Source organism: Bolinopsis microptera, chromosome 9 (assembly GCF_026151205.1).
Source record: "Bolinopsis microptera isolate Bmic1 chromosome 9, MBARI_Bmic_1.0, whole genome shotgun sequence".
NCBI classification, from domain to species: domain Eukaryota; kingdom Metazoa; phylum Ctenophora; class Tentaculata; order Lobata; family Bolinopsidae; genus Bolinopsis; species Bolinopsis microptera.
Window position 1 is genome coordinate 6,672,515 of NC_087080.1, and position 27,424 is coordinate 6,699,938.

The window sequence follows — 27,424 nt, forward strand, 5'->3', positions numbered from 1 at the left end:
GGTAGTATATAATAATATATAATATAGTTCCTCTACACTAGCTGTAAAACTAATTAGAGCCATCCCGGAGTTTATAGAACACTACACTTCATGTCCACTGCTGTACATATAGACTATAGAGATTTGTTCTAGCTTAAAACACTAAAACAGGTGCGACCAGACAGCATGGTTATTGTTGTTCCATGGTAGTATCATGGTAGTATATTATATATGGTAGTATATTATATATGGTAGTATATTATATATGGTAGTATATTGAAACAGAGCTGAGGTTTCTCTGATTTTAATATGAGAATTGCGCCAAAAAACACAAGTTCTCTGTAATGTACCCAATATAGCCCTTCAACAATCACATTTCATATTTTCCATTGTCTTTTCTTGGCTTTTATGGTTTGCTGTGTCCCACTTTGGAGAGAACGGAGGAATGTGATTCGAAGTTCGAGTGTAAAGAAGCTTGTGTATCGAGGTTCATAAAGCTACAGCTTGTATTGTGTTCTGTCAAGGTAGCACATTTAGGTTCTAACTGCTATTTGGTGACCAAGGGAAATACCTTTTGGTTAGGTAGTTTTTCTTTGGTACGTGACTTTACTCATTAAACCATGACCTCTATAAACAGCTGAAAGCTCTTCGTTTGTAAAAAATATCATACAGTAAAAGGTCTTTAACGTTTTCTTAATTAGGCGTAATCATTTAAATAATAATGATATGATTAAAACAGCGTTTAAATTGGCGTCGTTTTGACTGTGGCTTTGTTTACAAATTTTATTTGATGAAATCTTATAATTAATTTATGTACATCGTTCTTATATTAATTATGTCAATTATCCCAGCAAAACATAAGTTTAGTGGTAAGTTGTTAGATGTTTGTGGTTAACCGCTGCAGAATGGAGTTAATGTCAATTACTAATTCGAAAAAATCAGTTTGAGAGTTTTGACTCATATGCTTCTTAATCAAAGTAATAAATAATCCAGTCACTAAGCGATTTAATTATCAAGGTCATCTGTACACAATTCCTTACTTTCGTGCTAGTTCTCCAGTTGATCAAATAAACAATAGTTAAATGAATCCAGATTATATTGGCTCTTTGCCCATTTATTTTTTCCCCGAATAAAACGCTCAAACATTATAGCCAAGATTAGGGAATTGTTCGCTTTTGGACCATTTCTTGGCCAATTTATATGAGGTCCTCGAATAATGACTAGCTGTACAGGCCATAGTATCACGTGGATGTTTCTCAGTATCATAACACGTTAACAGTTAACACGTGCCTCAATAGAGCTGAGGAAACCACCTGGTTCCGTTCTTGTTTCAGCGGAAAGTGGTTTCAGCTTTCAGAGGCCCGTTACTTTCAGGACCGGTATCAGATAACTAATTGCATTGACTCAGATCCTGTGATTCTAAGACTTAAAGTTACGATTTGAATTACGCGGGTAAGCGTACGTGATGCTCCTTCTTTTTGTTGTTGCTCGTTTTACTCTTCTACAACCACCATGAGTCATGGTCCATGACCTGCTCTGTACTGTAGAGCTTATAATATTATGGTCGATATTAATGTGGTTTCAATAAGTTAACACTTCCTCCACGACTCGCTATACTACCGTATATGGTTACAAGCAAAACATTTCTATTGAAGTTGGTGTGTTTTAATTGTTAGACTTGTGTAATGCATACAACAATACATTAGATCATGCTGCTAAAACGGCGATCTAATGAGCGTGATATATTGACAATTAGGTATAGTACTGGTGGCTCAATCGTTCATTTAATTACTGCCACTGTCGGTAAGGCTGAATGTTTGTCAATATTGCCGAATATTTTAGAATAGATTAGTTTGAAACCTATAGTAAGCAAAACATTTAAAACATCTTAGTGTTCACTTAGCAATTGAAAAGTAATTTTTCAGCCGATTATAACCAATTTCAAAGCCATTTATTTTTGCAGATGTCTTAAAACTAGTTGCTAGCAAATGTTTAGTGCTTACCTTGAATACTGTGAAACCATTTCTGAATATGTATTTTGAGTAAAAGGCTATAGACACACCCTGGGTTTACACCAGAACTTAGGAGCCTTAGCGCCAATGCCGCCTAAGTCCTGGTGTAACCCTAACCCTAACCCATGCATGTTACGATTGCGGAGAAATCGTAAAATGCATGGGTAGATAACACATTAACCTGGTAACCTACCTTGTTGCCTGCACAAGGGCAATTCTAACTGCAGATTCACATTTTTTGTGTGTCCAAACTGATATGAATCCTATCTGCACACAATTTAATGTTGTCTACACACTCAACTTTTCTCAAGGCATGTTTAAATTAGAAATATAGCTAAATGATATCCGCATAAAATACTAAATAGTTACCCCTTTTTATGAATACCGAATAGACTAGTTAATCCTGGGTAATTCGTGTATCTTAATTGTTTAGGGGCTCCAAAACTATTTTGTAACTAACTCTATGAGGGCCATACGCATAATATTTAGTATAATTTATAATGTCTGATGGATAGTTTGTGGTGTGTAACAACTCTATCAATAATTATGCTACCAATTTAACTTGTTTTCACCCTTGTTGCCGATTCGATGCTGCAAATTATTCACACATTACTGTCTGTAATGTTCACTCCCACTGAAGCCTGATGATTGGAGCCCGCCCTTTTTCAATTTTCAATGATCTCAGCTGGTCCTGTTAACCCTCGCTTTATGTTACACAGCATTGAGTTTTTACGTGGCTTATAATAGAACTTAACAGTTGCAGTGCCTGTGTTTCTGATGTAGCTCTGTGTACACTGCACTGTACACATATGCAAATTGTGTGAGTTTTTATTACTAATATTATGTTGGAGTATTTATAACTTTATGACCAGTACTGGTGTAATTAGTTTACATTATAACGTTGTGTATGGATATGAATGTGGTGTTAATTGTCCCTGAATTTGAATTGATGCTATGAATTTTCAGCAAATCAATAATGAATTTAGTGGAAGGTTTGTATTGTACGGATATAAGCACGGCTTGTGTAATTTCACAGAAATATATTGTAAATCTTTGTTTATTGTTTAATTATAGGGAGGAGTATTTTAATTATCTTTGATCAGATTCGTTCTTGCTGCTTTCGTCTGATTTTTGACCATGTACGAATATAATTCCTATAAAGTATTATTTACGGACTGTTCATGTTGCAAGCATCTTCATTGAGCTAACAATTTTATTGACCTTTATCTTTCTTCTATTGTGCCACCCGAACGTATAGTGGTGTTCCTATTGTTTCCCTTGAACGCTTTGATTATTTGTAGATTATCTTATATCACGATTCCGAACTTCCATAATTTGACCATTTTGATTTTAAATTCTTCTTCAATACTCAATATTATCATGATTATGGCCTAGAAATTTACACTCTGGCGTCTGTCAGCTGTTACTTTAGCTGGCCTGACACGTGCCTAAAGCCGAGTTTTTGTCTGAAAACACAGTTATAAAGAAAGCCTATAGTTTAGCGACCGGTGCTATTGTTTAACCACCGTTGTGGACTACGGATGTAGCCGCATTTTCCTTTTTTATTTTGCATATGCGACTCATAATCAACAGGTGTCGCTTTCATAATCACATAAAAATACCCAACCTTTAGACTGATTGTGCGTGATCTGTGGCTGTACTTAGAAAAAGGCTCATGTTAGTAAGGGACCTTTGCCACATTATGATCCGAGCAGCTCGGCCGCATCTTATTCACTTTCAACCAATTCAACTTGCTACTATCAAGAACCACTTTGAAGAGAAGTTCACTGCAAAACATACAGTTGAGCCTATTGACACTTTCTTTGATCAACCTAGTCCTCTCGCTGACCCTATTACTGCTATTGAAGTTGAGATAGCTGCTAAAGCTTTGAAGAATGGTAGAGCCACTGGGCCTGATGATATCCCAAGTGAATTGATTAAGTATGCAAACAGAAGTGTATTTCAGAAATATGCAGACTGTATAAATACCGCATTTGAAACAAACACCACCATAACATCTATTGGAAAAGGCAACATTACTCCACTCCAAAAGCCTAAGAAACCACTTGGTCCAGCAGCAAACATCAGACCTCTCACCCTCTCAAACTGCTCCAGAAAATTACTGTCAATGATTACCCTAAAACGTATCCAAGGCAAGCTAGATCAGTACACCGGTCCTACACAAAGTGCTTACAAGAGAGGTAGAAGTTGTGGCGATATAATTTGGTCTCAACGTATGCTAACCTCAGTGGTACTTAGAAAGCATTGGAGCTACCACAGAATGAGTATAGACATGTCAAGTGCCTTTGACACCATCAGCAGAGAAACAGTACTCAATGTTCTTGAAGATGCTGGCTGTACTAGTGATGAAATTAGGATGGTACGGCTCCTACTATCAAACACAGTGCTGAAAGTAAAAGTCAATAATACTGTATCAATTGAGTTCCAAAGCACAACTGGAGCATTTCAAGGAGATGCACTATCAGGTAATCTATTTACTGTTGTTGAAGCCGCTGCACTTATTCACCTCAGATCTGTACTCTCCCAAGTATCATCAACACCTTACCCAGTGAATCATCCAATCCCTAATCCTCCTATCTCAGAAGAATTCATGCCACTCGAAACAGGATACTCTGATGATATTGACTTTAATAACACTGAGCTTGCTCCACTCAAAGAAATGCTTCCTATCGCTAAAGATATATTCCAGCAGTGGGACCTTCATATCAATTCTTCCAAGACTGAATTTGTCCATTTTTATTTAGCAGATCCTAAACCCACTGTTAAACGCAAGGTGATTGTTGGAAAAGTGTATAGAGGTGATGAAGAGTGGCGCTCTAACAAAACTTTAGGATCGTTGATGTGCACTGTTAAGGATATCAAGAATCGAATATTCCTTGGTAATGTTGCCTTTAGTAAATTTCAGAAAGTTTGGATGAAGAGCAAGATTTCAGTCCAAAGGAAGATCAAAATCTACGAGGCACAAGTAGTCTCTATTCTACTCTACAACTGCAACTCCTGGGCCGCACCACTAGCTTCGTTGAATGAACTTGATATTGCTCATCGCAAACACCTCCGAAGAATCCTCAACATCAGATGGCCTACTGGGGTTATTTCTAATGAGGCACTCTATGCTCGTTGTTATGTCACTCCCTTGTCTGTGAGAGTCTCTAAGTTTCGATGGAGAATGTTAGGACATATCTTAAGAGGACAGGAAGACTCACCAGCATACACCTCTATGTTATTTGCTATAAATTCTGATATTTTTATGGAAGGGAGACGGGGTAGACCATGTTTAAACTTATTAGATGTTATTAGAAAAGACTTGACTAGTAGAAATCTTGATATTAGACTTAAGAATTTGACTGATTTCGAAGACCTTAGATTTTTAGCTTTAGATAGGGAGGAGTGGAAGAAGTTAGAAGATGGTTGATGTTTTTGTTTTCTTTTTTATGCGTTTTGATATCTATAAGGTGCCTAGGATGCTCTTTTAAAGAGATATTTCGTACTTTGAAAGATTTACTACTACTACTATCACAACGATTACTATACACATTATACATTATACATTACTATACACATTATACACATTATACACATTATACACATTATACACATTATACACATTATACACATTATGCAATTATTCAGCTCTCAGTTCCACTCTTAGAGTCCTCCCCACAATTAAATATCATATATTATATTTGTTCCACTTCAACACGTGATAGTTACCACATACCAAACGTACCACAGCCGTGTGTCACAGCACTATTCACGAAAAGAGAAGCCTCCTTTGACTTCTAGTTTGGGCCGTATGTAGCATCAGGATGAGCAGTGCGGCACTGCGGAGTAGCCCCATACTGCGGCAAATTGCGGCCTAATCGACCATCCACCAGAAGGTTTGAAGGGCAAGGGGGAGTGTGTAAGGTAACAAATTTACATGCCATTAAATGGACATTAAAGCTAGTGAGGCAGTAGGTCGGGGCGGTATCTTATAAAGTGATAGTGTAAACACTAACTCTGTAATCAGCATGGACAATTACATGCCTCACCGTATCGATTATGGATCGACAATTGCAATTGTGCGCTGTGATCCCCCATTGGCTGTTCATTTGTTTGATCTACTTTCTTCTACTAACACCTGGGTCTAGACTCTAGACTATTGTCCCAAGTCCCAACTTAGAGTAAGTTTTGGCCCGTTGCTGTGTTTCGTCTTACAGACATAACGCGAGGTTTATAAAACGAGCTACCCACATTTTACGCGGAACTTGCGGTTTTGAGAGGCGGGTTAGAACTTAGAGGACTTGTCGCAGTACTTAACTTAGAGTACGTAAGTTGAAGTACTTATACTGTTTATTATTAGAGTTATTATTAGAGTATTTAGCATATAAGCTATGATAATAAGCAAACCAGAAGTACAGCGTTACCATGACTACAACTTTCTACAATAAACGCTACGTGCGTGGTCGAATGTTGTTCGAATGTTGGGAGGTTAATTGCTGCTTTCTTGTCTTTCATGTAGCATGAAATGTGTGAAATATGCTCAACTTTGCATATGAAAGCACTTATCGATTAATAATCTATACCTACTCAAATAAGAAATTGTTTATGTGTTTTTGCAAGATTCAATTTAAGATCGTCAACCGTTATAATATTAGGTCCTTCGAGCATAGTGACAGGTCAGGAATCCACTCTAGTAGCATAATTGATAACCGTCTTACAAAGTTACAGGACCACCAACTAAATTGCATTCAGTTTGAGGGTGGGAACAGAATGCCAATAAATGTCGACATTATTATTAACACATTTCTCCCGTTAATGACCTACACTGTATGTAGGTTTAGTCATTACCTCCACCAACCTGCTAAACGAAGGAGGGATCGGTTGAACAGGAAGCTGTTTCTTAAACCTAAGATGTCTCGGAAGCCACATTTTTTAGGCTATTTCAACAAATAGCGGGTTTAAGTACATTGTAGTAACACTTGTCTCAACATTCACTTTACACCGGGCTTGGAGACTTGTTGCTCCCTAAGACTGATTTATTCTCGAACTTTTCTTCTCACAAAAGGGCCCGGGGCCGTTAGAGATGCACGTCTTATTGTTAGGGGTGCACTGAGGTACCGTTAGAGGTTCATATTCGGCACATCAGTACCTTTTAACGAACCCTAGTTCAAACTATAAAGCGTTTCCAGCGGTAACCTGAAACTCGTTTTAAAGTCATGACGTCATCGTGTTACATAAATCGGACAATATTTGGGCCCCAAAATTCCTTTATCAAGGGTTCTTTTATCGAGGGAGGGGTTAGGAAAAATCTAGAAAACTCTATAACTGGTTCCATCCCTCCCCATAAATGAAACTACAGAGACCGTGAATGACATTGCGTGGGAATTATCATAGTGCTCATATGGTGCTGAAACTAAAATCATACATCTAAAATCTCGGTATTATACACTCTGGGCACCAAACTGATCAACGTATAAAGAGATGCTCTATTGTGCCAGTGGCGTAACGTTGCCTGATCGCGCCCCCCTAAGATGGCGCCACCCCGCACAGTGGGGTCAGCGGGGCCCTTCGTTACGCCACTGTATTGTGCCACTAAAATGTGGAGAACAGCAGCTGGCAGTAGTAGTAGCGGCAGTAGTAGTAGCGGCAGCAGCTTGACAATCACGTTGCCAGTACCAGCTCAACAGTCCATATTCTATACTTTGAAAACATGAGCCGGCAGGTAAGTAGGGGGTAGTAGCCACGGAGCACCACCTGGCTTACCCAGCCCTGCAAAAACCACAGGTGTGTCTATTATACTGTCCATTGAGTTATTTTCTTGGGCTATACGATATTGTCATTGATATGAGCTAGACCGTTCATGCGCAAACTTTCAGACAATTTGAGGTGCTTTAGGCTAATGATGATACAAACTGGCGAGAATCCTTTATTTTGATCGCATGTCTGCCCAGGTAAAGACCCCCACCTATCCAGCTTGCATCTCATGTAACTTCTACCTGTCTACTTACAATGGAACTCTTAGCAAAAAGTATGTTAGGAATTTACCTGAAATGTGAACCAAGGAATGTATAAGTGTACGAAATTAACGCTTCTCTTGATAACATCATAAGTTCTGATTGTTATTTTTCAGTTGACTTCGTCAGAACTTATTCGGTATTCGTCAGGGGTTATCTTTATGATAAGTAAGGAGAGTTTTGAATTACCATATAAGTAAAGAAATGTAACGCCCTTGTACTGTACCTTTGCATCCAGCCTTGTTATCTTATCAAAGATATTACCCTTGCTTGCTAATATATATAGAGGGGCATGCTGATAACCAACCTGACATTTTCTGTTCTCTTGCTGGGGGCAATGGTGTTTCTCTTTCAATTCTCACTTGTCTTATTTTTCTACGAATTATGTTAGCACCTATTCCATGAATGCATGTTAGTGGCTCGACTTCTTCGTATACGGTATAATTGAGATCCGATTATTTTGATACTGTACCCTTGGTCGCAAATTACAATAGATGCGTGTCGTGAATCATGATTCATTTGTTGCTCATATTGTCACATCTGAAATTTGCTTTTAAGAATGATAAATTTAAAAATTTAATGAATTTAAAAATTCATTTTTTCTAGTTGAATTTTTGTTGAGAATTTCTAAAATTAAGGAGACCGTGAATTGCGAGGACACGAATCACGTTACAGAATACAAATAAAATGTTAGAAAGTCTTGAGGTTGGATATTTTTGATGTTGATTTTTACGATCAGAAGATCTCTTATTCGTAGAATATAGTGGTTTATATTTTTAGATGAGGCACACTTGCTACGGTTGATTTGTAAGCATTTTTCTGAACATATATATATTAATATTTAAAACAAAAAAAGATATACGTATTCAAGCCTGACCAAGCACGAAAAGACAACATTTTATACCTTACAAATTTAATTCTCACTTCTCAGGCAGCCTATCGCATTATAATGTTGCAGATTTAGATTCATTACAGTATATTTCTAAGAGCTGATTTAAAGGTTTTTTTGCCACTCTCTTGTTGGTCAGTGTCATCAATCATCAACAATTAACACTACATTAAGGAATTGGTCTCCTAACGGCTCGGTAGTCGGTAGTAATTCTAAAACTCTGTCTGTCTTTGTTTACTTGTTACTGCAAATCCAGTTCCGTATTATCTTAAGTATAACATCATCGAATAACATCATCGAATAATTGCATTTGAATAAACATGTTGTAATGGTTAAACTATTTATTTGGATCATTAGTTACAAGTCTTGGCATCTCTTTCCATTTTCGACATAATCAAATCAATCAAGTTAACATCCAAGAGACTGACATTCCTGAAATACTCCCCCACTTGATCCATCTATCCAGTATGTTTCCCTTCATGGTACGTGGTTTACTAGTTCAAGTCTAGTATAGTCTTTGTTCTAGTCCACAATCCACAGCACGTCCATGCTTTGTTCATAGTCCATATTACCATGTTACTGAAACCGTATTGTATTACCACTGTGGCGTCATTACTCACGTCATTGCTCAAGAGTGAAGGTATATAACAGATCTCATCAAGTAGTGACGTGCAGGTTCAGGAATTTCCTAAAATCTGATTACTTATAGTGCGGAATGTGTATCTCTAGTGTTAGGGCAGTGTTGCACGCCGGCCCCCAATCTTTTTACAGCCACTCCACCAATATTAACGCCTCTTCAACCGTCTTACCGCCTCTTCAGTTCCTCTTTACTTAGTCACAGAAGCTGCAATTGCTCTCTAAATTTCGGTCATTGCCCATTGTCAACTCCACAGTTCACTAGTATCATTTCATATTTCATTAGCTCCACTCTGCTAAACTACTGCACCCCGTCTCTCTACTGAGCAGCAAATAATGAAGCTGCACAGGATGAAAATCTTCATCCCACATTATCTACCAAGTGATTACTTTTTTGCAGAACGTTTACTTTTCAACTTTATTGCTATTTTTACTAAACACTGAGGATGAGTATAAGACCGATTCTAGACTAGGCCGGTATAGCACCCTACCATAGCACCCTTTCATAGCACCCTACCATAGCACCCTACCATAGCACCCCACCATAGCACCCTACCATAGCACCCTACCGTAGCACCCTACCATAGCACCCTACCACGGCCACCCTCGTCTAGAATTGGCGTGTTTACATCCGACCACCAATAACTTTGTTATGCAGGACTAAATAATGTTTTTAACAAAAAAGCAAAATGATAAATATGACTTTTATCAAGAGCTACACTTCGACGATTTAATTAAGGACTATCTCCATTGTTTGGGTCCTGTTTTGGGCTTCTTTAAATAAGATACATGGTGAACTATAATACTGGACTAAAGAACCATAAGTTACATTAATGGTAATATACAGGGTGACCCAGAAGTGACTTCCACACGCAACTCTTTAATAACTCACGTAATTTTTCTTAGAATTGCACAGAAATTTCAGAGATTATAGATATGGGTCAAACTTAGATTTCCTGGAAGTTTCGTCAAATTTAATTGATTACAGTGGGTGTGGCACGCTAATGCTCCCACTTTAACTCTAATAATCTATTCCATTGAATCAACATAATTATTATAATATAATATAACATAATTTTTCTATTACTACATGTCGTTTTGCATCATTACTTTACGCAACATTGTGTTCTGTATACAGCTTTGTTGTACCTTTTGTAAACCTTTCTTCACGTGTCTCGTTTTACGGCTATGGGGATGACTCAATCACTAATTACTCGTCAAGTGTAGTTATTAAGTACAGTTTAGTTTCTAATTAGTTTCTAATTAGTTCCCCTGATTTGTCGTAGGTTCGAGCTGTTATCGTACTAAAATCAGCAGCTCTTTAAGATCATTCAGCTGGCTGCTGGAAGTACTTTTCCTTATCTAGCATTTGTCAACTCAACACGAAAATTCCCACGAAAAAAGACTGCTATCCCTTTCCTGATTCAACTATGTGTACAAATATACCTAAACTATACACGCGTGTGATAAATGTGATATAAAATACACAATATTATATTACCAATACAGTTACCAGTCAACTACCAAGTACCAGTGACTCAATGTGGAGGGAAGTTAACACTTTATAGTGAATACTTTACACTCAATATTATACCTCCAATACTATTCTAGAAATTTCCAGCAGTACTCCTTGGCAGCGGTAGTTAACATGACGACATTTAACACTTATGATACAGCCGTGGTTGTTCAGTTCGTCTGTCTGAATTGGCTCCTTACTTACAACTTTACAAGCTTTCTTTGAGACTGTGTAAATTTGTTCTGACACGTGACTGCTGCACATACATCCGAGTGGTAGATGATTCAAGTTGATAAATCTCTGTCAAAACAAGAGCGCCCCACATTTAGTAAGGGCCCACAAGAGGAGGGTCAATTGTTACTCTCTAGTCTCTATGTAGACTAATGTAGGTATTATACTATTTGTTGTCACATTGAAACGTTGAATAATTCCTTTAAAATGATATAAGAGCCTTTTCCTTGTCGCATCAAACGGGATCAATAGAAATTTACCCAAGAAAACATTTCAACTATGCGACTCATAAATAATATTCCTATCCGGATTTTACATATTATACTATTATGGTACGGCACCAGTCAGTCGGGCACGTGGTCACCGAGTGACGCAGTCACGAGGTACAGTCAGCTAATAGATAATGTGACCAATATTAGCCAGCGAGAAGGGCTAATTTCAAAACTAGATTCACAGCTCACAATTCACATCCTTATAGTTTGATTGTATATATGTATAATTTTAGCCTTATTTATCTTCATGTGCTGTACCATAAGTAAGTTATGGAACAGCTGTCGGAACTCGTGCCTTCGGCACTCGTTGCTCCAGCAGTTCCATAACCTACCTTATATCCATTTATTGCCGGCTATCATTGCAGACTAGCCTAACGATCTACATGAAAGTTTTCGACGTGATATTATTCAGTGAATGATTTGTCCAATAGCTGTGATGTGATATTATAGACGTTACGTAATATTTAAATACGATTAAATCTCGTCTGGCAGGAAATTAACAATCATGAACAATGTAATGTAGTTTAATGAAAATATATGTTGTTGGGTGGTCGAATGTAGTCTGTCTGTTAACTTTGTTATTTTTAAAACTTGGAAAAGTTTAATAAAATTGATTATGTATATTAAAATATTATGTACTTCTAAAAGATGTACGTGGTGTTACGTGAACTCACTCAGTCGGATTAGGCACATAATTGATAATGGGCATGATGAGTTCAAACAAAACGTTTTTATCAGTATAGCGGTTTTATAAGTTCATTATCCCAATTATGCTGGATATGTTTCAATATTTCAATGTTTTATGTTCAGGCCCCATTATATAATATGTATTGGGGTCAACTTAATTAAACAAACGAATGTGGGGTTGTAAAGTGTAATTAAACTCTCTAGTCTCCGTACCTGTATAGTGTATACTGAGTATCTCTATAATACCGGATACCTCGATATACCAGGCCTCTTCTTCTGCTTCAAACCTTAAGATGATTATCTCGTTTTGTGCAAGAAATATCTGATTCATCATAGTACCCTCCTCATTAGCCAGTATTGATAGTTTTTGGTTTGAACACATTGACGAGTAACGGATTTCGGATTTGATTGTATATATAGTAGTATGTAATACAGATCTATTTTTGTTAAACTTGTATCACATTGGTGGTGATTTGCATACATGAGTTGTGTGTAACACCCGTTGTATGGTAATAAGTTGTATGGCAATGAGTTTCAAGTAACCGAATTACAGTCCAAAAATTTTCAGATAAGTCATAAAATATCTATCTATGTTTCGTGTATACGAGCTTATTACGAGCTCACAATAAATCTGACCCAAAGCACCGGGGTCTATAATAACTTAATCACGCACCTTGAGCAGCTGTCTGCCCGGTAGTCCAGCCTCTGCTAGACTAATGGAAACGGCTATAATGACTGCAAGATGGCGAAAATATATCAAGAAAACTGAAAATCTCATATAATTCATATTTATCTTTATTTTGTTTAATATAATTTTAAAACTGTCCTTGGTCAGCAGTCTAGTAATTAAAATTTAAAGCCGATGGTTATAAGAGCTTACAATACAATATAAGAGCTAAGAACTTACCAACTACCTATGTAGAATTTCTCTCTCTCTCTCTCTCTCTCTCTCTCTCTCTCTCTCTCTCTCTCTCTCTCTCTCTCTCTCTCTCTCTCTCTCTCTCTCTCTCTCTCTCTCTCTCTCTCTCTGTCCTATATTAGTATTGCTACCATTCTGCATTTAACATCTCTCATGTGTTGTTACACACACACACGTCACACAACATCAACATTCTCTTAATCCTGGGTTCTAGAATTCACCTCCGTTCCAAATATAATCTTCATTTAGCCCCCTTGGCCCCTTCTCTTCTTTCTTTTCCTCACGTCCTTTATGAATATGTGTATGTTATGTAGATGATTTGTAACATAGGAATACATGAATAACATTAGAATAAGTTGAGTCTATAGTATTAGTGTATTAGTGTAAAGTTCAGTCTATAGTATTAGTGTAAAGGCACTGGTGTGTTACAGAACTTATCCTGCTTCTTCTTATAATGGGAATACAGCTCATCTATTTAACAGTACATAACCATTACAAAATACCTCATCGTACCAATAACCTCTCCATTTCGAATTGGCACAACGTTTAATTACCACTTTGTCCTGGAGCCAAGTATGCAAACTTGGGCTGATTGAGCATTGTGTGTTTAATTACGTCCATTGTCTTTCTTCAGGAACATCAACCATCAAACATATGTGTTGTTATGTTGTGTAACCCTTTCGTGGATGATCATTGATCACTGTGTAATAAAGTGTAGTCAGTGGGTCTGCCATGCGTGAAATACCGTGCTGAAATGGTTTACACACTGCTGTCTGCTGCATTGTGTTCAGTGGATACACTCGAAGAGTGAGGTTTGATATCATCGTTTTTATACACAGATCGCGAGACCCTCACATGAGTACTTGTATTGTATTAGTAATTAGTTTGTAAGTTGTATTAGTTGTAATTAGTAGTACTTGTATTGTATTAGTTTTGAAAGTTTTATAATTTTAATTAATGATCAATGACGATACTAAGACTTCTTCTAATTTAATTCCACTAATCTATTCATTTATTAGTAATATGTAAATAATATACTTTTTGTAAATCAGTAACTGCCGGCACCGTCCGGATCCATACAAACAATGGCTCTTTCCACGGGCCACATTTCTTGAATGTAATTCATAGCAATGAAAGTCATTGGACATTTGTTTATAGACCACATGGAATATGTTGAACTTTTATTGAATCTATAGAAATTAGAATCTATAATACGCTTGGCTGTTGCACAAGTGCCACGACATATTAACTAGAGGGAACAAGTCAGTAATGATGGTATTAAGCCACGATTGCCCCAACATAATCTAGTTTCTGCTTTTTAAGGCCATTCACAAGCGAGTATCTCTTTAATAATATTGGAATCTGCGTCTGTTTGTAATTTCCAAACTACTTAATCAAGAAAAGGTTAAGAGTTATGGGATTGGCCTTTTTCTGACGAAGTTTTAAAAAGGTTTTTTTAATTGGCCTACGATAAGCGGTTCAATTGGTGGTTTAATTGGTGGCCTGCTGCTCTTTATTATAGCGGCAGTTTGATCTCAAATTTGAGTATAGACTATAGAGGCTTACGGTCACAACACTTTGCTCCTCGGCCTAAGTGAGGGAGCGGATTCACCTTCAAACCACTTACCGGCCGCACTGACATCATGCTTAATGCTTGTTACTAACTAGTAAGTAACTGTCAGTTGAACAGTGCTTTATAGGAAGTTTAATTGGAGCACAACATTCCGTTTAGATACGTTTATTAAGTTTGAGTGTGTTGTCTACATCCTCATTCCTCACCGGTAATTTAGTTTTAGGTATGTGTTTCTCTCAAATATAATTGTACGAACGTGTCCTGATTGCTTGATGCAAGTTTTCAACTGATCGGGTTTACACTTTTGCACTGAAATCCCGGCCGTAAACCTGGTTACACTAGTCACCTTAATAAATGTAATATATTTGTAGTGTTGTAATTAGTTTAAACTAGTCGAGTCACAACTGGGTCGTCTCGAGATACATTGTTTTCATGTCTTCATGATTACCATCAATCCAAACATTAGAGGGAATACTAATAGTACAGATTGATGGATTTATAAAACTCAAATTATTTGTTGCATAATAGTGCTTAAACTAGAAAGTATTATGGTCTTTAATTCATTTCGTACTATATCTTCCCTTTTGATGTGATTTCATTAAAATTTAATCTCCCATGCAATAAATTCATGTTGTGATTGGTTTTATTGTTACTTAATTTCAGTTTGTTAGTTGACACTGCATGATAGTTTCTTACCTGGTTTTCCCGTACTTCGTGTTTTAAATCGATCCAGTGCTCTTACTATGATAGCCTAGTTAGGGCAGCCTAGCTTTCTTTAGATACTCTTTGCAATCCCCTTTCTTTGGATTTGTCTTTCATTCTGGTATTATATCTCTAGGCGATTAAAATCATAGCCTCCTAAGTAAATTGCTGCTGCATTTAAAAAAACAAATTGAGGTTTACCACAAATGTCGATCAACATATTATCCTTTCATCCAGTGAAACATGAAATCTCATACATAACAGTTTTAATACTTTCAATACTACTATTATATATCAAATAATTTTAGGAAGCGATGTAACAGAGCGAATGTATTAAATGTTGCCATTCATTGCAGGCCGCTAGTTTTCTGCCTCTCAACATAGACAAACGGCACACTACAGGGTGGAATAATTCAGTGTCGTCCAGCCGCCATTTTGGTATCAAACAATAGAAAATAATGATTCAGACCACTTCGATAATATAAAAGGTTTTCGTATTAATCACGATTAATTGAAATGATAATAAGAGCGCATTGAAATTTGAACGCCAATATAAAGATACAGTATCAAATTTGTCATTGCTAAATACGATTTCATTCCCGAGAAGAATTCAGAAACTTTGGCAATTACATGACAACACGCTGCAAACATTTTTACTCATTGCTCGTTTTAGTCTTGAGAGGGCTTTGCCCGCACGTGTACTAAGATTAGTATCACAGCTTTAATAATTTTAGATTTGTTTGGAGAGGCGATTCATACACAGCTTTGGTAATTACCATTCTTTATTGCTAGATTTTATTCATGAAAACTTTTTTGTGAACAAATTTATTGAACTCGAAGTGTCCATAAATAAATATTGGTACTACGACTGAATTTATTAAGATAAATTCTTGCCCCCATTCTTGCTCATGATAATATATGCTAGGCCCTGTGTTTACTGTGGCTACAAACTAAAAATATGCATAAAATCTCAGCCAAGCAAGTTATAAAAATCAACAGCATAGTTGGCACAGCGTTACGATTCAACGACTCTGGTAAATTGCCCAAGTTCTATCAACTCTTTTTTATATATAAAGCAGTGACATATTTGTGGGCGTTTTGCCAGATCCATTGAACATACTGGGCAGAATAGTGAAAGTGGTTAATTCTTGGCGGTGTTAGCTGGTATTTTCAAAATATGCAAGCCAATGGATTAATCATTGAATAACCATTATAAGCAAGCTTTTGGATGAGACGTCATAATTGCTTGGACACTTTCTTACTTTGTTTTGCCAGTTCAGTGCTTTATAATTAATGTGTTTAGTCCAAACTCTCAAGCAGTGGCTTTTAATAATCTCAGTTGTGTTCGCATTTATCCTATATTAAAGACAAGAGAAACGCAACTCATTATTAATGTAATAAAGGTTAAGAATGAAATTTAATAGATTCGACGCCCAAATACACAGACCTCATCAAGTTTTACAATGAAATAATTATTAACTTGAAGGACCACGCACCAGCCAGGTCCTTCATGTCCATTGTCCCTGGCAAATGTTGAACAAGAAACTTTTATTTCTCATTTTGTAGTTCGCAGTTTCACTTTGTAACAACTCCGGAGCCTTTTTAAAAGGGAAATCCTCCTACCAGATTATTCTAATTATGACAAATATTTCCGGCAATATCGTTAGAGGTGCCGGTCACAATAGAGACGAAAACAGCAGCAAATGATGCAGCTACTTTGCCACTCTCAGACTTTATTGTGTGTCCCCTTGGTTTCATTTTATTTTAATTGTTGCTTTTTTGTGTCCATTTACTTTAATATATGCACCTCGAACTATTTAATATCTATTGAGCTATTGGTCAGCTCTAAAAGGCTTAAATAATCTGTAGATGCTTTAAGATCATTATATTTTGAAACCATTTGCGTTGAGAAAGTGAGAAATGAGTTTGAAGTGCATCAGTCCAAAAATTCAAATTACAATAACGTGCCTACAACAAAAGGGACAAACCCAAGTGTACTCATCGCACGAAAGAGGCAACATAAAGGTGCGGTCAAATTTAGTTTAATACATTAAATAACTTACAAGGTTAATGTATTACACCGAGTTTCTTGAAAATTCAAGATGTAAAGTTTTAGAATTACCCTCATAGAAGCTTTTACAATTATCTTCTCAGGATAACTGTGGCTAATTGAAAATTAGATTCTGGAACTACCGACTACGTGTCTCTGTGGGTACTAAAGCTAAAGTGTCTGCGAATTATATTATCTACAATTATTATCTAAACCTAGCTTAGATCACTAACTTTCTGATGAATAATTGCGATCCAGCTTGAGAAGTTATTCATTTGCCAATATTCTAATATTCATCCTTTTTGTGTTTTGTCAATTAATTTTTACTAGTAATAGTATATTGAATATTCATATATAATTGAGTATCTAGTTTTTGGATTATATCGCAAGGTCAGCCGCTTTGACATCGGCAATCCTTAGTTTAATTTTGATTGTTGATATAAGCGGGATAAAAATACTTTATTTCATTTCATTGATAATATCACTTACCATCTGATATTGTTACACACAGCAGTACCAAGTGCACAAATCTAATAGAACGAATATCATTCGATGGTGCAGAAAAGTGCGGTATTAGGTCGATAGTGCGATTCCGCACCCACCGCACATATCTTATGTTGCCTCTGTTGCACGATGTGTCTGTCTCACTGTAAACCCGAAACACAATTGAAGGGTTTACACCTAGATAGACACTAAGAATTAATTGCTTCTGTAATCTGTATTTTAGAGTGTCACGTGATCTCTCAGCTCACATCAGTGTGAACGGTTCAGCCATAACAAGGATTACACTCAAAATTCCGTGGATAGTTTGTTGAAATCCTGTGAGCCTGCCAAATAGCATGTTGAAAATTATTGGTTCCTCATTGCCTGTTTAAACACCGTTACAATACATATTCTGATCTCCCGGATTAATTACACAACTGTTTTTATCGTATTTTAAGATACCGCTTTATGAATCTGATCTCGGTCGTTTTCAATAAAGCCAGACCTTGATCTATTAAGTTTAAAGTGTATTCTTGTGTAAATTTGTGTTGATCCCGTTTGATGCGACAACAATGTTGTAACATTTAAACGTTGAGTAATTCCTTTCCTGATAAGAGCATTTTTCCTTGTCGCATCAAACGGGATCAATACAAATTTACACAAGAATACATTGCAACCATGCGACTCATTAACAATATTCCAATCCGGATTTTACATATTAAGTTTAGCTCAAGCTCCTGTTTACCAGTTTACTTTGTTGCCGTGGAAATTAATTTGATCAATTATAATCATAATATCATTGGGATGACTTCATCCTTGAACTTGTTAAATTCGTTGGAATATCATTATTTCGAATTTGGATTCGAAATTTTTCGACCATGTAAGTGTTGAGAACCTTTTTTACCTTAGGGGCCGTTCACATATTACGTAATCACTTTTTGGACAATTTGTAACACCCCTCGGCCTCCGTAATTACACTAACGTAATGATTTGGAAACCCCCCCCCCTGGCCCTCCCCCCTCGGCTGATTACGTAATATGTGAACGGCCCCTTAGTTAGGGCTTGGAAGACAAATATATTGCATATTTAGCATAGTTCACAGGGCTGGGGCGTTACTTCTATTCTACTCAACGCAATATTTGCTGCGTGATGTAGATTACAGAAGTTATGCATAGCTTAATTTTAAAAGAGTCCTTTTAATCCTCAAAACATGTATTTGTAATAGAAATTTGTTTGTAAAGGATCACTTTTAATACGATCTGGCACTGCTTGTATGGTTGTTGTTTGCTAGTTGCTAAGTGTTTCCCTAGTTGTTTTTAATACACATTTCCGTTTTTATATAATATTTTATTGTTCAATGTAACTTCCAAAATAAACATATTTTGACTTTTGCGACGTTAGTTGTTTGTAGTAATACTGTTGAGTGGAAATGCTATTATTATTATTGCAGACTTTTAATGTACAATTGTTTTCATACTTTCAAAATTTGCGAATAATGATAGTACTGTTATACTGTATTGAATTTTTATTCAAGGAGCTGATAGTGTTGGGGAAGTGAGACACAATTGTTTTGACACGGACAGTAAACAGTGAATTTGATTGTTGAATGTGGAATTCTTTAATTGGTTAATTGATATCACGTGTCAAAACAAAGTTGCACCACATCCCCCGCTCATCAGATTCAACCTTTCACTAACAAACATACCTTAATATATACTAACAAACATACCTTTCACTAACAAACATACCTTAATATTAACTAACAAACATACCTTTCACTAACAAACATACCTTTATAGGAGGATGAACACATTATGGGAGCGTTATCACAAACTCTTCCCAAAGAAACGATGTGCCGTCATATTCGTCGTTTACATGGCTCTCTTCATAACCCAAGGACTAACAGTGACCGCTACCCAAAAACCAGATCATAAATACGAATACAACACGGCCACTGTGGTGTTATTGGCTGAAGCAGCCAAGCTTGTCACTTCGGTCGTCATATTCGTGTGTCAGAATTCATGGGAGGAATTTAAGATCGAGATAAGAAAGCGAACAGCCCTTATTGGCTATTATTTTATACCGGCGGTGTTGTATTGCCTTTACAACAACCTCCAGTTTACTAGCCTGTCTTGGTTCGATCCTACTTCCTATTTCGTTCTCATGCAGTTCCGGGTAGTGGTCACTGGGGTTTTATTCCAGTTTATATTCAAGAAACAGTTAACACGGATGCAGTGGTTGTCTCTAATATTACTGACTATTGGCTGTACTGTTCAAAGGCTACAAGAAAACGATATCGGAAAAGTATCACTGGACGTGAACATATACTGCGTGCTAATCCTACTTCAAGTTCTATCATCCTGTTTTGCGGGAGTCTACACGGAGTTCATCCTTAAAACCCTTGGTCGGGACACCCCTGTGATGGTACAGAACGTGTTCCTATACCTGGACAGCATCTTCTGCAACCTCGTCCTTCTTACTTACAACGGTCAGGTTTTCACCTTCCTCAGCTATCAGAACCTCCAACCTGTCCTCTCCTTCAAAGTTATCTACATAATTATTAACCAGACCTGTATTGGGATAGTAGTCAGTTTGTTCCTCCGATACTTGAACTCAATCTTAAAAAGTTTCGCCAGCGCGCTGGAAATCGTGTTCACCGCTGTGCTTGCCATGGTTTTCTTCGGTGTTCCGATAGGGTTTAACACGATTATCAGTATATTATTAATATTCGTAGCGACGTATCTTTACTCAGCTAACCCTGTAAATAACAGTGCTGCGGACAGTAGAGAATTAAGTAAAGAAAATATTAATAATAATAGGCCAAGGATTATTAGTTCCAGTGATAAGGTATAAAAAGACTACAGTGTTTTTAATGGTAGCTTTTAGAAGTAAGGGGCGGACCAGAATTAACTTTACTTACGTTGAATTGGAAGTATCAGGACCCTCTGTTTATTGATGTGTCTCTGAATATGATCAACTAAACCAATGATGTTAATTCTGGCCCAACCTGTAATATACAATATCTAAACCGGAGTTTGTTATCGGAAGATTGTCCTGCTTTCACTTTCAGTCTTTCAAGGTGAGAAATAAAACAAGCTTTTAGACACTGCTGTTTTTATGATCATGCAATTAATGTTTCCATCCTTTGTGCTCGAAGTAAATGCCAAGATATGCCGCATTATACAACTGTTTATCGCGGAGGTTTTGATATTAGCTTTTATTTAAGACCAATTTTTGACTATTAATCAAGATATGTTGGTGTAATGAATTCAGTATACTTCATTGGGTATTATTTTCTTCGGTTATAATGATGAAAGTTTTGTGTCATTTTCAAAGTCGCAGCAAAATTTATACGCTAGAAACGTTCTGACGACCAAACATGTTTTGATCGTGTTTGATAAATAGTGCAGATAGTGCTGATAAATAGTGCAGTTTATAGTGCAGTTTATAGTGTAGTTTAGTTTATAGTGTAGTTTATAGTTTAGTTTATAGTGTAGTTTATAGTGCAGTTTATAGGGATAATAATAACGAAACATTGTGGAAAAACGTTGGACTCACTTGAATAAAAATGCACACTCAAAAAATTAAAAACCCCACATAACAAAATTCTCGAACATAATAAGTAATAACCCCACAATATTATGACTGCCGAAAATAATGCCCAATAAAGGACTAGGTCGGCTCAGCTGTTTTCTAGACTTGCTATAAATGTAATGTAAATTATAAGTTTCTCTAGGTTAGCTAGTTGTTATAAATGAATGTGTTAAGTTGTTGCCAATTTTTAAATCTTCGAGATCGAGGAATTATATAATATGAGTATCATGAACTGAATCTCTCTTCACATTATTAAAGAATTGTTATACAGATTGTTGAACATGTTGTGGTGTTATTGTTACGTATATATATATGACTTAAAGGTATTTGTTACGGTAATATGGTTATGTTGTTTATTTATAGGACACTGTGTGTTGGTTTTGTTTGGTCTAATATGTTGCACGTTATAATAATCATATAAAGCCAGATGTCAACTAGATTTCAGAGGTTCTACTCTAATTGCCTTATCTAATCAGTAGTTGATAGAATTTCTGATCACGGTAGTCCCCTTCTGCGACAAAAAATTCCGTCTTTAAGTAGTGTAGACCAGTTTGTTCAATGTGTATGTTCTGTTTAATCAATTTGTCTACTCTTTATTTATGTGACGTCAGTTTTCCAATACTTTTTTGCCTTTAATCTGTTTTTGAGATGTGTTTATTTACTTTCATATTAATTGTACTTTGATACTTGTACAATATTTGTATGTTTGCTGTTAGGGGTCGTTCACATATTACGTCATCACTTTTTGGACAATTTTTAACCCCCTCCCCCCTCCGTAATCAGTTTCACACACAACTATTGTCTCAAAATTACACTAGCGTAATCATATGGAAACCCCCTCCCCCTGTCCTCAGTTGATTACGTAATATGTGAACGACCCCTACTTAAATGAAGTCACATTCTAATTGCAAAATTAGCTTACAAAAGGTCCCTCTGGAATGTTTGGCATCTGGCAGTCCACATATATAAGAATATAAGGCTTGTTCGTTCCAATTGAATTTGATATTCATAATGTAAAAATGAGTAAAAATATTTACCCTTTATTCGAAAATCGTCCTTTTCATTAAAGTTCATAAAATTTTCAGACTAATTTGTCAAGTTCATTCGATTATTATTATTATCATGTGTTAATTTTATTATGTGATCTTAGATTTTAAAGTTGTTTAGGATGATCCAAAAGTATTTATAATTTACCTAATCAATAAACACAGAATTTTGAGTCATAAAATAACATAATTTTCCACTTTGTGCAGAGTACTAACCTAATTAATCCAACTATAATAGAGATTGAATTATACTATAACTTACAAAGTTACAAGAATCTGGTGTCAAACATATTTTCGGACATGGCCTGCTGTGTGATTACGCTTTTGGTAGTACCCGACAAATTCTAAAGGTGGAACTAAATTTAAATTCATCATGTTATGAATTTTCTATACAATTTTGAAAATGTTTACAAAATGTGCACCGAAAATCCACGCTAAATTTTAATTAAGAATACCCGAGGTATTAAGATATTTGGATCGTCCTGAAATGATAGTTAAACTAGACATTTTAAACATTCGATTTTAGATGTAAAATATGGGAAGTCAATCCCAAAACCACGCTACGCTCAGACCTCTTTTATGCCAGACCCCATATTGTGGCGAACGATATTTTGGATAAAATACCGTTCCACTTCATGCCAATGGATCGCATATAACTGAGTTTTGACCTACTACCTAACGCTTATAACTTAATGATACATAAATCGGGTTAACTTTCTAAGCTCATAATTTTTGCTCTTCCATTCAGAAGAAGTTAAAGTTTGTTGTTTACATTATTACGTTTGATCATATGACTTGAACTAATTTCAATGAACTGCGAGATCACAAATGTGAAATGACTGAGGAATAAGATTTCTGCAGAACAATTGAATGGCTTTAACTGGTTAATACCTATAGTTTTCTATTTCTGAAGAGGTAAAACAAAGGATGGGCTGTTTTTTAATCAAAGGGCACCTCTGGTAATAGCTAACAGTCGTCCTAGTACATGTATCAAGGTCCATATTTTTCTCTACCTTCTTATCGTTCTTATTTTTGTAATGTTTAGAATTGCATCGTAGACACATGATTATTTTTCAATTACAGGTTGATCTATACTGAAATACTGTTCTTCTTTTGTCTAGGAGTTGAAAACATGTTGGGTTGATTGTTCACTCAGTAGAAGCTCGTACAATAATTAAATTAAAACAAACGGATTTAAGTGTTTTTAGCCGTAAAAGCACACCGATCGGTCCGATCAAGACTGAAATCGTCCTTGTAAAATTAAGTTCGTGTTGGCCTGGACATTTCTGGTGATCTCATTCGTTAGAATGTAGAATACGTCACTAATTCATTTTCGCTGGAAAGCGAAACATCTTATTTTCTTAAGATGAGGTCATTCTCTGTAATGAAACACATGAATTATTATAGTGACGCAATTATCAATATCTAAGGTTCTACAGTTAGTTTCTGGTAATTTAAGAAGAAACTCCCACGTAACCGTGTCTATAATAGTTCACCGTTATGGTCTCGCTAATGTAGATACAAAGTTACACCCAAAACGTCTTGAACGGAAGGCGCCAAGTACTTTTTTGTGGTGTTGTTCGCGCTGCGCTGCCACGCACGTATATACGTACGTATGTACTTACTTATGTATTACATTGAATTCATGATACGCGCGCGCATTTGGCATCGCAACGTATCGAATCACGTCGTTTCACTAAATGTAGAGTTTCTACGATATTGTAGGTTTACAACCTCAAACCTACCAGGACGCGCGCCGAGTTGGACTCGGCGAATATATGGAACAGATATTTTACGAGTATCACCCGTTAACTACGATACAGGGGATCTGCGCACTCGTGCGCGGCGGGTCATACAACGTATGACAAATTTGGCATAGATAATTTGTAACTGTATATAGGGGCCATCTACTTAGGACGTCCTGCAAATAGGAAGTCGGGCGGTTTTTGAATTTCGGACATGGGGAGGGGGCGGTTCCTGAAAATCCGAACGTCCGGAAATTTTGGCAGAATAAACGAAAAATTCCCATTTATTTCACCTTTTGAATTTTATTTAAACAATGAGTTGGTTTTATTTGTAATCTTAAAAGTAGCTATAAATCCCGACGTCCGGAGAGGGGTGGTTTTGAAAATTTGAACACACTCAGACAGGGGGATCAAGGGGTGGTCTGAAAATTTGCGATTTTGGCGGACGTCCTTGTATCACGTCGTAACCCCCATTGTCGTTTCACCAAGTGTACCGTTTCTGCGATACAGGGGGCTGGGCCGCGCATACAACGCATGACAAAGTGCCACCCATTAACATCGTCAGTAAAAGCATGGAGCTACGAAATAGAAAAAGTTGGAATCATCAATTAATTTATAAATTTGTATGATTAATAACCAAGCACGATTTTTTGTTTGTAAGGCTTTTTGCTTTTTAATGTTGAAATACAAATTTATTTTTTTGTTTCCCATTTTACTAAAATTAAACATTGCATTTTTTACGTTATTTTCAAATATTCAAAGAATGCTACATTTTCAGGGAATGATCCCGGCCTTAATATTACATTTTTAATGTAGCGCAGTTGGTTAGCCAGCTTTGCAATCGTGAGGTTGCGGGTTCAAATCCCACTGCCTGCCTGGTCGTGGGGTGAGTGTCGTTGACATTCAGCTAAGGATCGTGAGTGGTCTATGCAGCCCCCCGGTCTACTCAGTCGAATACTCGAGAAATCGGGTGTGAGTGTTAAATGAGGAGCTGCACATTGCAGCAAAGTCTCGGGCGAAGAAAGTATGGTACACACTACCTTAACCGTCACTGGCTAAAAACAAATCCTTCGGCTTCCTGTAATTGGCTGGTTGCACTTGTGTAACAATTGCAATATGGCTGTTGGAATACTCCGAAGTAAAATAAGTGTCTAGATTAAAAAAAAAAAAAACATACAGTTTATGAAAAAATTCATACTTTCAACACTACTATATAACAAATAATTTGAGGTATGTGACATGTACGCAAACAAGTAGTGGGACCGTAGATAAGACAATACGAAAACTCAGACCAGATAACGCCTCAATACCTGAAACTGAAGATCTCCTTCTTCTCGTCTTCCCAAATATACAAAGGGAGTCCGACCCATAAGTCGGAACCTCTCCGGTTGGTTCAAACTTTTTCGATTTTGATCCAGTCTTTGGCCCAACCTCCTTACTACTATCTAATTAGCGTGGATTTGGTTTTGGTATCTTCATCCTCTTTGGTACTATGCCAGGCGAAACTATTATTTCCTTGACTAATGTCTCAACCCCCCAGATTGACAAGATACACCGTAAACTTCAGCTGATTGCCCCACAGGACTACGACTTGGACGGCAGGATCGAACTATTGAAGTCCAGCGTAATTTACAACAACGGGCTAAGTGAATACAATGAATCTGACATACAGGTGATATTCAAAAATGGTGATTTTGTGGATTTTAAAACAAAAGATGACAGTTTTGAAGGGCTGTTTCCAAAAAACAAGTCTGGCAAAGTGTTATATCCATGCCAAGTATGTGCTGGGGAAGTCACAGACAAAAGTGATTCCAGTGGATCGGGAATTGAATGTGATGGTTGTAACATGTATTTTCACAACCAATGCTCTAGCAGACCCCTTACTAAACCAGAATTTGATTTTATTACAAAGTCCCCTGGCTATGTCAAGGTTCTATGTCCACCCTGCAATAGAGTATATGGCAGTGCTGCCCTCAAGCTAAGGCGAATAGAAAAGAAGGTTACCAAGACGGCAAATACAATTAATCTCATGTCAGATCAGGTAGAGGACCTTGTTAGTATTGCCAGTAAACCATCCTATAGTGGAGTGACCAGTAGAGCAAGTAATGCGAATCACCATCGAAGTGCTTTGCTTCCTACAAACTTGGTTGAGAGTCTCCACACAATGACTAAATCTACTAGGGATAGCCAGAATGCAGATAAGCTTAAACGGATAAGAGTGGCAGTCAGACCAGGTGACACTAACATCCGCACCAGTCGTGATATCAGGAAAGAGTTCAACAAACACCACAAAGGCTTAGTCATTAAACACTGTCGCCTAACAGCATCTGGTTCTATAACCTTTGAGTTTGAGGATGAGCTGTCATCTAAATCAAAAGAACTAAAGGATGCGCTTGGAACCTACCTGACCAGAAACACAGATGTAGCCTTTGAGAGGTTTCAAGCAGCAAAAGAAATCTTTGAGGAAACAAGGAAACAAGCATGTCAGCAGTTTATAGTGAACAAGACCCAAAATCTAAATGTAGCTCAAGCAAACAAATTCTGGAAAGACTTCAACAGACTTTTTAAGCCTCCAACTGACCAACAAGTGGAAGCTCTGGTTAATGAGGATGGGACAGTCATGACAAAGAATAAAGAAATAGAAAAAGAGTTGTTTGAGACATTCTTCATGGGTAAGCACATTGTAGAAAACATAGATACATTTGATCAGAACTTCTATAATGAAACCAACAAACTATACTCAGAAATCAAAGAGGATGGATTTCAGCCATTTGCTGATTCCATGGATAACTCTCAACACAGCTCAAAGCTTTACTGCCCAGTAACACACGGGGAAATCCTTGGTATAATTAAGGGAAATAAATCCACAGCAGGAAGTTTCGACAACTGCCAAGTTCATCCATCTATGCTCAAACACCTTGGTCCAAACGCATTGCATGCCCTGAGTATACTTTTTAGCCTCTGCCTGAGAAATGGAAAATGGGTTTGGAATGCATCTAACATAATATTTCTGAAAAAAGAAGGAAAGAGCAGTTATGCAAAGCCTGGTTCTTACAGACCAATCTCAATCTCT

The 27,424-nt window shown here is 36.9% G+C and overlaps 2 protein-coding genes across 3 annotated transcripts in view; both read left to right on the plus strand.

Annotated features, from left to right (window-relative positions):
* The first annotated feature begins 19,663 nt into the window (after window positions 1-19,663).
* Window positions 19,664-22,347, plus strand: LOC134820642 (UDP-galactose transporter senju-like). The gene has a single exon (XM_063831146.1). It carries the CDS (start codon window positions 19,770-19,772, stop codon window positions 20,817-20,819), a length of 1,050 nt encoding a protein of 349 aa, XP_063687216.1. The 5' UTR covers window positions 19,664-19,769; the 3' UTR covers window positions 20,820-22,347.
* A 3,204-nt stretch (window positions 22,348-25,551) lies between these two features.
* Window positions 25,552-27,424, plus strand: part of LOC134820646 (GTP-binding protein SAR1b-like) — a 31,900-nt gene continuing 30,027 nt past the window's right edge. The window contains exon 1 of one of the 2 annotated variants that reach the window (XM_063831150.1): window positions 25,552-25,581. The gene's annotated coding sequence lies outside the window, so the exon portion shown is untranslated. The remainder of the gene's footprint in view (window positions 25,582-27,424) is intronic. The other variant, XM_063831151.1, reaches the window with a different exon arrangement.